At 43.2% G+C, this 10,480-nt stretch overlaps 2 protein-coding genes across 2 annotated transcripts; one reads left to right on the forward strand and one right to left on the reverse strand.

The window, feature by feature from the left end:
• The first annotated feature begins 61 nt into the window (after positions 1-61).
• On the forward strand, positions 62-3,614 carry LOC114444865 (endonuclease domain-containing 1 protein). The gene is made up of 8 exons (XM_028419731.1): positions 62-305; positions 921-1,023; positions 1,375-1,462; positions 1,552-1,641; positions 1,733-1,833; positions 1,917-2,031; positions 2,326-2,482; positions 3,096-3,614. The coding sequence occupies exons 4-8, from the start codon at positions 1,564-1,566 to the stop codon at positions 3,485-3,487; spliced, it is 843 nt and encodes a 280-aa protein (XP_028275532.1). The 5' UTR covers positions 62-305; positions 921-1,023; positions 1,375-1,462; positions 1,552-1,563; the 3' UTR covers positions 3,488-3,614.
• A 1,078-nt stretch (positions 3,615-4,692) lies between these two features.
• Positions 4,693-10,214, reverse strand: LOC114444542 (TRPM8 channel-associated factor homolog). Its single transcript, XM_028419193.1, has 12 exons — positions 10,117-10,214; positions 8,818-9,552; positions 8,489-8,705; positions 8,111-8,408; positions 7,503-7,804; positions 6,998-7,172; positions 6,742-6,836; positions 6,349-6,559; positions 5,994-6,230; positions 5,494-5,714; positions 5,250-5,363; positions 4,693-5,123 (listed from the first exon to the last, which is right to left on the reverse strand). The coding sequence occupies exons 2-12, from the start codon at positions 9,459-9,461 to the stop codon at positions 4,881-4,883; spliced, it is 2,757 nt and encodes a 918-aa protein (XP_028274994.1). The 5' UTR covers positions 9,462-9,552; positions 10,117-10,214; the 3' UTR covers positions 4,693-4,880.
• Positions 10,215-10,480: the final 266 nt, after the last annotated feature.

A 10,480-nucleotide genomic window follows, 5' to 3' on the forward strand; every position in this document is an offset into this window, starting at 1 on the left:
AGCCGGATGTTATCATGAGTCATGTGGCCAGAGCACGGATGACGTAGCCGGATGTTGTGGAGCCGCTGCACAGAGGAGCAGGAGCTACGGACGGACCAGAGAGTGGGGATGCTGTTTTCGGATGTAAAGTTGTGGACAAACGACGGGATCCTTCGTGGATGTAGGGTCGACGTCGGAGAAGGCCATGCTGTGTGATTGTTGTGTGATTGTTGTGATGAGATCCGTTGATGGAGCCGGAGGCGCAGCGAGGCTGCGTACCGGAGAGCCATGGCCGGCTGGACCCGAGGCCAGAGAGAGGAGAGGAGGTAAGCCAGACACGGCCACCACACCGCAGGTGATAGCCTCAGTGGAGTGAAGCAGCTTCACTGAGTGAAGCTTTTATTACATAATTAGCACATTATCTGATGTAATTCCTGAAATATTTAAATCTTACATTCACATTTAAAATGCGCGCAGTGTACTTCAGTAGTGCAAATAACTTTTGTAATCAATTAAAATACCAAACCAGGTAAGACAGATGATAGGGCACCTGATGTTCAAATCAAACATGCACATCTCTTTATTAAATGCAGATATATAGGGCAATAAGGACAGTGTGTCCCTCTGAGTTGTAGATCCTCTGATGTGTGCTTCAGTTAGATACACAAATAAATCATCAAGTCTGCACACTTAAAGCGAAGGGAGAGATGAGGTTATTTAAAGAAGCAGATGTGAGTCCACTGAAGTGTTCTCAGAGAAGAGAATTTTGCAGCATATCTGTAGGAAAACGTGTGGCTATGCTGAGCTCAGCACAGTGGAGAGTATCTCCACATCGCACCGCTGCTATATGACTCTTCAGCATGATATAGCTGTACCTGACCTCCTGACCTCTCTGGGTACATGTCCTCATATCCTCACTTTCAGAGTTTTGTGTATTTCAGTCCACGTGTGAGGTTCTCCAACACTGCTTGTGCAACATTCGTGGGAAAACCAGCACATGACATCTAAGTGTTACCTAACCTAAAGAGCTGCTGGTGGGAGCCTGTGAGTGAAAGCATGTGTTATAAATATTCCAGGAGGCGATCAAGTAATTGTGATAATTATGAGAGTGTTTTCTTGGTATTATAATTCAAGTGATAGGGTCAGCCATCAGAACAAAGCTGTGACTTCTTCCTGTACAGTAGCTGTACAAATTTATCTTGTTTCCAAGGAATCAGGCAACAGATATAGTCATGTATTGGAAATATGCTTGATCTCATAGACAATAAATGATTTAACAGCAGATGTTCTGTTCTGTTGAATATGATTATCACACTTATTTACACACTCACTCTTGGTCATCCATGTCTGATGTCATATTATGGTTCATCCCACACAAATACTATAAAAAAACAGGGGACAAACTAGGTGAGAGGTGGTGAGAAGACATATAAAAGCCTGTTACATGAGATTAGGCTGTTACAGCAGACAGGCGCACCAGCAGGTGAGTGAAAACACCGACATACAAACCAAATACTGTTGAGGCAGACCTGCAGTCTGTCATAACTCTCCGATATTTTTTGTCATCCATAGATTTGATTCAGAATGCAAACCTCTATAAATTTGTGCGCTGTACTCGCACTCCTCTTTTCAGTCAATGCTGACGTGGTGGAACGTTTTGAGGTCTGTGTTCCTGTTTTCAAGAGACTTTTGAGTGTGTAATGTGTAAGAGTTCATCCAGGAGCATGTGGTATTTTGTTTTTTTTTGCCCCAGGATGTGCCAGAATGCATGAAGTACTTCTATAAAGAGAAGGTGCCAGAGTGGGGGGTTTCTACTCCCAGTGCTGCTCGCCTCTGTCAACGCTTTGCCAACAGGTCTGTTATCATGTTCCTTATGTTTCTTTTAATGTTGACACAGTATCTTCTGATAATATTTTTCAAAAAATCTGAACCATCAGGTACCACTTTGCCACATTGTATGATACCCACCACCGCATTGCTGTGTACTCTGCCTATGTGTTCCAGCCAAGCAATGGAGGAGGCAGGGAGAAGAGGTGGTTTGTGGAGCCTCAGGTTGGTACTGTCCGACTGCACTGTTTGATCTGAAATATTTCAAGTAGTATTGGGATTTCAGAAAACCAAGTAATGATCCTGTATGAAAAATCGTATTGTATGTGTGACAATTCATTGTCAAGCATCAGTGTTAGATAGTAGCTAGATGTGGTGCCATGTTTAAAGTATATTAGCATAAATCTGTTAGGTCATCAGATGATTGATGGGGGAGGAAGGAGGAAAAACATAAAATTTTGATGCACAACATTTTAAGTTTTTGTCTTTTTACACCTCTCTTTTCCTTTTACATTATAGCTGGTAGACATGTCCTGGCAGAGGGAGATGAAGGATGGCTACTGGCTGGGGCAGGACCACCCTGGGGTCTATCTGGGAGAGAATCAGGCTCTCACTGAGGATTACACACACTCTGGCTTCGATCGTGGTCACCTCAACCCCAACGGACACCATGCAGGTAGTGGAGGTTTTGGACAGCAGGTGGTGCTACAATACCAGATACCAGTATATAAAGTGAGGGAATATCCTGCTGCACCCTTTATTCTGTGTCTTTGGAGGTTTTTGGTTTAAAAACAAATGTATGATATTCAGTCTGTGCACAAAATATAATTAACTTTTAAACTTGAGACTAGGTGATAATGCAAACACATAACTACGTAGAGAAGATTGAAGCAAGGCGTCTGGACTTGTAGAGTCTACAAGTCCAGACGCCTTGCTTCAATCTTCTCTACGTATGATGACCTGGATGACTGAGAATCTTCATCAACAAACACATAACTAGCACTTACAAAAGAAAAGTAGTACTTTATGTTTTCAGTCTGCAAAAACAGACAAGTCAAGAGTGCGCATGTGACTTTTGTTGTCACGGCAACCATAATGCAGCTTTGGAGGGTGCATCTAGACAAACAGTGAGGCTATTAATATAGCTATGGATGACAAACTATGCACGTGCCTTCAAATTATCACTCTTTTAAAGGGTGACTCACCCACCACATCTTGTCCTCCTCCACCACCCTGTGTTTCTTTGGATACACCACAAAATATAAGACCCTCTCCTCTTTCTTTTGCAGTCCCTAGTCGCAACGCCACTTTCACCCTGACTAATGTGGTTCCTCAGAACCCCAAACTCAACCAGAATGCTTGGAGAATCCATGAGTCTGAGCTCACTGAGCTTTTCAGGGACAGGTGCTCTAAGGCCTACGTGCTGGTCGGTGCCATTCCCTCTGCTGACAACTGGATCATCAAAAACAACGTGAAGCGTGTCAACATCCCAGACTACCTGTGGAATGCCCACTGCTGCGTGGACAACAATGGCAGACCCACTCAGAGTGGTGCGGCCACAGCAAGAAACACAGAGGACAACTGGGTGGAGAAGGTCTCTCTGGATGAACTGGGAGAATTCCTGCAGCAGTTTTCAAATCAAACAGTAGGGGAGCTGTTTTACAACAACTGCAGGGTGTAGACTACACTGAGGAGATGTTGGAAAATACTTCTGGGCTAAATTTAGATTTGGACAAATGACCAAAACAGTTTTTAACACCGATTCAGACACTAAATAAAGACATGTTTCAACAGTTTTAACGCATCTATAATGGCTACCCCATTATTATGAATTAAGAATGAACTGTTTTGGTGACTTTAATTGTTAAAAAAAGTTTTTTTTTCTAGGATTATCTTTTAAGAAGTGCAGAACCATACAAACGGTAGGTAACGGAGAGTTTTTGTCTTAGGGGATCTTCCTGATGATTGTACTGGTCACAAATATACCCCAAAGAATTGGATGCATATTATGGCATGTATAAAATCCTGTTATAAATGAGTGTCGAGTGTCCCGGTAACATTAAAGCAGATATGACAATGAAACCTTAAAATTATAGCAGAATGCATTCATCCTTTAACTGTGTACTGGATATGTGTGTCACACTTCACGCCCCAAATGGAAAAGTATTGCTGCAGCTAGCCACCAGGGGGCGTGCCAGGCTGGTATAAAAATTCTGGACAATGTGCTGACAGGCACAGCAAACCTTCTTGCAGCTCTCATTGATGTGCCGTCCTGGATGAGCTGCACTACCTGAGCAACTTGTGTGGGTTGTAGACACCGCCTCATGCTACCTCTAGGGGTGAGAGCACTGACCAAATGCAAAAGTGATCAAACATCAGGCAGACAGGATGAGAGCAGAGAAATGGTCTGTGGTCAGCACCTGCAGAACCTCTCCTTCATAGGGCTTGTCTTGATCAGTGCCTCTCATTTCCACCCTTTGTCTGTTCCATTTGCACAACAGCAGCTGAAACTGATTCACAGTCAGTGTTGATCCTAACTGGACAGGCTGATTTCACAGAGGTGTGACTAACTTGGAGTTACATTGTGTTCTTTAAGTGTTCCCTTTATTTGTTGAGCAGTGTAGATGGTTGATGCCGTTGTGGGTAATTATTAACATGCGTTTTTGTTTTCCTGACAATTTAATTTTATCCAGATCCTGCACATTCTGATGACATCAGAACTTAAGTGACACTAAATAACATCCTTTGTACAGTATGAGATGACCTCTGACTGGTTAGACCAACAGAAAAATAGGGAGGTGGGAAAAAAGATGGAAGAAAAGGTGGTTACTGGTCAACAGATGTAACCTCAACTGTGTAAACAAGAAACAGCCATGGAGTCTCTCTTTATCTGTCATCAAGCGAGATTTTATTGGGAATATAGGTAAAAATGGCATCTCATATCTTGTTGTCCTACCAGAGCAAGCATGCAATTACTGCTTTTTATCAATACTGAAAACGTGTAAAGAACACATGTAATGTGATTTCAGTTATATCTGTAAATCGCTTTTCTATAATCTGTAGCAGTCTGACTTTCAGTCATACTGAACCATGGGGTGATCTCTCCACTGAGGCAGATTGGAGAGTTTCTGTTCAGTGGCTGTTTCTATGGGCCAGCCCCAAGCCTTAAAGAATGCAGCGAGGTTCATCCCCACAGTCTGTGAGAACGTCTGTGCATACAGGTTCATCTTTCCTTTGTTGTCACCAGGGAAGTTGCTCATCTTGTGGTAGGCAGCAAACACTTTCTTAAAGGCATCCCAGCCAAAACGATCCTGGAGCTACATGGGAGGAGACAGATTTAAATATGACTTCAAGCTTCAAAGCGTTACAAATGTGACTGCATACAAATGGATACAACCGTCTTTAAATGCTGACTTCAGCATGGCACAGTATCATTCTCTGACCTGCAGGTATGTCTCCAGAGCCACCCACACTTTCCAGTTGCTGAGCTTCTTGCCCCCCTTAGCGTACTCCTTTGCTCGACTCTGTCGTTTTTCCAAAGTCATGTCTGGATGAGCCTGCATTCAACAAAACAATCCAAGGGAACTATTCTATCATTAAAGATTTAAAAAAGAGTATTCAGTTCATATAAAAAGTGTGACAGCACATCCCATAATGATACTCAGAGACTGCCATGAATTACTCCACCTTTGCCCTGTTGATGCCCAGCACCTCTTCATGCACATACACTGACCACAGGTTGCATGTACACTCTGTGGTGTGTGGTGGAAACTCCCAGCAGCCTCTCTGTTGGTTGTGTCCTAGTTCATGGATGGCTCCCCACAGGTCTCTCTTCTTAGGGTCAATGCTGACCAGATCAACAGCTGCAGCTGTGTGTGCCATGACAGGATAACCTGCATGCATCCAACCTAGATGGAAAAGCTAAACATTAGAATGGTTGCCTAATATTGATGATTTTTCAGGGTTCTGCTGCTTTTATAGAAAACATTGGTAAAGTAATCGGAGCAAAGAACCAAATGTAAGTCTCAACTAAGCATGAGACAAATCCAGAGTCATTACTTTCATTCATTTTTAATCCAAACATGATCATCACACAAAATGTCCCTCAAATTTCCAGTTTTTTAAAGAGCCCATAGTTGTGAACGTCAGTCCCTTCTTATGCTGTCCCCTTATGTAGCCAAACTCACCATAAGAAATCTGCACGTCAGTTACAAAGCGCTCTTTCCGGGGAAACTTGTGTGGTATGACAGCCAAGTCAGCAATGCCCCTCATGATGTTGTTCCAGGACTCCGCCAACTTGTCAGGGTGCTCCAGCCCCCGAACAACATCTGATGGTACAGTGAGGATGATGTTGTCAAACTCCAACTCTGCCCAGGGTGAGGGAGCTGTGCGCAGCCGGGCCCAATCTGCTGCTGTTGTCACCCCTGAAAAAAGAAACAAAAAACAAATGTAGCGCTGGAAATGAATCAGAATCAGAAATACTTTATTAATCCCAGGGGAAAATTGCATCACCCACCACATGTCCGTCCACCACACACTCACCAGATTTATAGTATGGTGCAGGTACAGCCATCTGCACTATGACCTCTGCCTCCTGCACCTGTGCATTGGGTGGGGCCACCAGGTAGATAAGTCCACCCCACAGGTTCCACACCTGCATCATCTCTGCAGTAACAGGAAACTGGTCATGAACACGTGGTGCTCTCTTCAACTCTTCAGCATTCAGTTGATCTGTCTGACAGCCGATCTGGACCTAAGGACACAACAACACAATATAACAAAGACTGCAGGACAGAGTGACACTAGCTTTCAAGCAGGGCAAAGCAGTTGTTCTGATCATTGAGTTTCTGTGCAGTACTATTTGCTGCTGCTGGGACATATGCTTGGAAAGTGGAGACACTTAACTCCGTAATTATTTGATTTCATGTATAGTACCTGCCATCCTTTGTTCACAATCTCTGCTGGTATGGCTATGTAGGTCTTCATACCAGGGGACAGGTAGAGGCCTGTACTGACCCACTCCTTCCCTCCTGCCATAGGCACACACACACAAATATTTACATATATTAAGTATAGATTTTTCACATTAGTGTACACTAACATATTGAACTGAATATGTTAATGGTACAATCAGTGTTAACATGTTAGGATTCCTAAATAATTCAAATATCTGTCCACAATGAGATCTGACCTGCTGTGTTTATTTGAAGCTTGACCCTGTGGTTATACGAAACAGGCATCAGCGGGTTGTCCTTGATGAGGTAGGGCAGGAGGGCATCAGGATTTGAGCAAATCTTGTACACCTCTGTCCCCACACTGAGGAGAAGGTGATCTGTGGGTCTCTTCACAGGGCAGCTCTCACTTACCTTTAAAATGAATTGTGCATTTTTAAATATCTCTGACATCAGAGCTGCAGGTTAAAAACACCAAACTAACAATAGCAGACACCCTCTCTGCTTTTCAGCATCTGTGTTGGTATTACTTTGGGAACCTACTTCTACAGATTGTACTTGTTGCTACTCGGAGCAATGTTCATTTATGTGGGGTAACAGGAAATGTCAACTTCTCTTGTTGCACTTATAGTGGAGTATAATATGTAGTTGCTGACTGTGCACTGCTGCTGCCATGCCAATTAGAGTTAATCAGAGAATCTTTATTCACTAAATAAGAACACAGCCTGCCAAGTCACTGCCTACCTGCGGCATGCCAGACTTCTTCAAGACGTTGGTGAGAGTTGACACCACCTGCGTATATGAGGAGCAGCTATAAGCCTGCATGCGCAGAAAATTGGCGCAGTCTCCACCCAGTTTTTTCAGGCATTCCTCGTCACGCTCCGTCAATTTCTGTCCCTCATACACGTGACCAGCAAAACGCTGTAGAAGGTGGCGGAAGTGATAGGTGTCTTTGATGGTCTGGCTCAGCACTGGGGCCTTGTAGGAACCTTCCTTGATGGTGTTCTCCAGCAGACTTAGGCCCATTTTGTTCAGGATTTTGTTCCCTGAAAGACAAAGTGACAAAGTTTAAACAAACATTTTTTTGTTAATAACATCTGCTTTCTCTGTGTCTTATCTATAGATATTCCTGAAGATCTTGTGTTCAGTTTCCTGTTTTCTGGTGATCTCAAAAAGATGGAATTGTTTGTATGTGTGTGCTCTTGTTCCTCTCTCACAGTTCATGTGCTTTCTAGCCCTGACCGGCTCAGGCTTTCTCTTATAACGTGTCTGTGCTAAGTTCGTCTCTGAGTTTGTGTCTGCAAATCCAATGGGTCATGCTATTGTTCAACTCAATATGCATGCTATCATACCTGTGAAATCGGTCAGTAGATTTTGCCCACTGTGTGTTTCTGCCCAGTACCAGGCATGTCCACCAATCAGCAGGCCTCCTCCCTGTGCTACAAAGTCATGGATTTCCTCCACATAGTCATCGCTGTATGCTGTACACACAAACACGCTCAGGTCTTTCCTGAACTTTGTCTTCTCGCTGGTTATGCCTGACTTTTGAAAGAGGTTGCAGGCTGCCTCCAGTTGTGGCACCACACCAACAGCCCCATTCCGACCCTCATCCAACCAACGGACAGCATTCTTCCAAACTGGAACCAGTGTCTGTGATGAAAATGAAAAACTTAGGAAGGAAGACGATTCCCTTCACAAACCATTCCACCACACTATCACTTAGACCCTACCTCTTGTCCAAGAAGACCTTCATGTGTAATCACAATGACCCGTCCCTGACCATAGTAGGCTCCTGCCAGGAACGCTCGTCCACTCTCTGTTGTACCAATGGGGAAAGCAAGAGTGCCGTGAACCAGGACCTCAGAAGCTAAGACCCCATCTTGGAGGTCAAACTTGGAAATCCCCTGGAGTAAAGTTTCTAAATCGTCCCGAAAGTCCTTTCCAACTCTGTATTAGAAAAAAAGATTAAAAGTAAAAAAACAAGCTTACAGGTCACAGTGAAAATATTTTGAAAGAAAGACTATTCCTTCATTCCTTCAAATAAAATGTGTACACACACCTGAGTGTTTTCCAGTTGAAAGGGATCTCAGGATAGACTGGCAGCCTCTCTCTCTCACCGTAACAGTCAGTGAAGTAAACCCCTGCCACACTAGACACTTTATTTCCTGGAAATTGAAGGAAGGTGTTCTCCTTGGGATGATTTCCTGCCCAGCTCCATGCCTGCCCTGCGATCAGCACTCCTCCTCCTGCTTTCATATAAGCCACCAGCTCCTTCACATCTGCACCTATGCTGTATGCATCTGTCACATACACACCAACCTCCACATTGTCACTAAAGGCCTTCACAACTTCTGCTTGGAAGGTGGATTTGCTGAGAGTATTAGCTACTGCCTTGACACTCTTGTGCACCCCAACAGAGAGGTTGTCAGATCCTTCTCCTTTAAGCCAGATAACAGCATTCTCTACCAAATTGGAACAGGTGGTCAAGTAGGCCTCGTGACCCAGGACCACAATCCTCCCGCGGCCATACACTGAGGCAGCCATCAGAACCTGACCTTGGCTGTTCATCACTAAAGGAAAAGCATAGTCTCCAATCAGCACCAGGTTACAGGGAACACAGGGGCCGCAGAGGTCCACTTCTTTTAGACCTTTAGTCAGAGACGTGTAGGCCTCTGTGGCCCAGGATTTGGTGGGCTGGGACATGTTGAGACGGACTGATGCACTTAAAGTTGGATGAAAATAGTGAAGACCAAAAAGTGGTGTGCTGAGTTTAATGGATGGCAGCTATGTTGTCCTATAAAAAACAAAAAGAGAGCTTACAGTAATAGTAGGAAACTGCTGATGTGATCTATAACATGAAGGTAACACCATGTCTTGTTCAGAGTGAAATGTTTGACATGTCTGGATAAAGAGCTGGAATATCCTCCGATGTCGTCCCTACAGTTCTTAATTTAGTGATGTAAAACTGAAACTATAAAACTATTCTGGAACAACTATTCTGCAGCATTCTTTTTCAGGTAAAACAACAGAAAACAATAGTGGCCCAACTGGCAGGACAGGTAACTCAAAATATGCACATTTGTTTGACTGTGAGTAATAAGACTTTTCTCTAAAAAAGAGTAGAGTAAAAGTAGAAAAAATGTCAAAGACCAGATGAATAAAATAAATGTTTATGCCTGCCAACTAAATACATCATATTACAATACTTTAACTAAGTAAGTAACAATAACAAACTATCTGCAATTCGCATGAATACATCAAAGAGATGATACTAACTCAACCTCCGGCACAGATGGTTTAGCTTTAAAGGAATAGAAAAAAAATCCTTAAGAAACAAAAACAATTTGCTTAAACATACCTTATTTGTTGTTGATGAAAATCTACCTCAGCGTCTATATTCAGGAGTGTCTGTTTCAGAGGAAAGGCTCAGGTGAATTCTCCCCTCCCTCTGTGGTATGCAAAACAAGACAACACAAGCTCAGCCTAAGAGGAAGACAGCAGTTCAGGTGAATACAGGTAAATACACCCCTCCCCCCCCAGTACTTTCTAATGCCTTAAAACTAATGCTTTTGAAATAAAAAAATAATAATAAAAAGGCAATTATTTTTCCAGAAATTTGTGTAGGTATATTTTATTGTGTAAAAATAACATCTTAAAATAGCATGCATGTTGTAACTGGCCAGTTTATGTTGGATGTTTTGCTTAGTCTGCATGTTACGCAT

Source organism: Parambassis ranga, chromosome 13 (genome assembly GCF_900634625.1).
Source record: "Parambassis ranga chromosome 13, fParRan2.1, whole genome shotgun sequence".
NCBI classification, from domain to species: Eukaryota; Metazoa; Chordata; class Actinopteri; family Ambassidae; genus Parambassis; species Parambassis ranga.

Excerpts from the sequence above, each read along its gene's own strand:
- LOC114444542 (XM_028419193.1), bottom strand. The coding sequence starts at position 9,461 with ATGTCCCAGCCCACCAAATCCTGGGCCACAGAGGCCTACACGTCTCTG. Across the intron at positions 8,409-8,488 it reads AAGGTCTTCTTGGACAAGAG|ACACTGGTTCCAGTTTGGAA; the intron begins GTAGGGTCTAAG and ends TTTTCATCACAG. Across the intron at positions 5,364-5,493 it reads TGGGCATCAACAGGGCAAAG|GCTCATCCAGACATGACTTT; the intron begins GTGGAGTAATTC and ends TGTTGAATGCAG.
- LOC114444865 (XM_028419731.1), top strand. The coding sequence starts at position 1,564 with ATGCAAACCTCTATAAATTTGTGCGCTGTACTCGCACTCCTCTTTTCA. Across the intron at positions 1,642-1,732 it reads ACGTGGTGGAACGTTTTGAG|GATGTGCCAGAATGCATGAA; the intron begins GTCTGTGTTCCT and ends TTTTTGCCCCAG. Across the intron at positions 1,834-1,916 it reads TGTCAACGCTTTGCCAACAG|GTACCACTTTGCCACATTGT; the intron begins GTCTGTTATCAT and ends CTGAACCATCAG.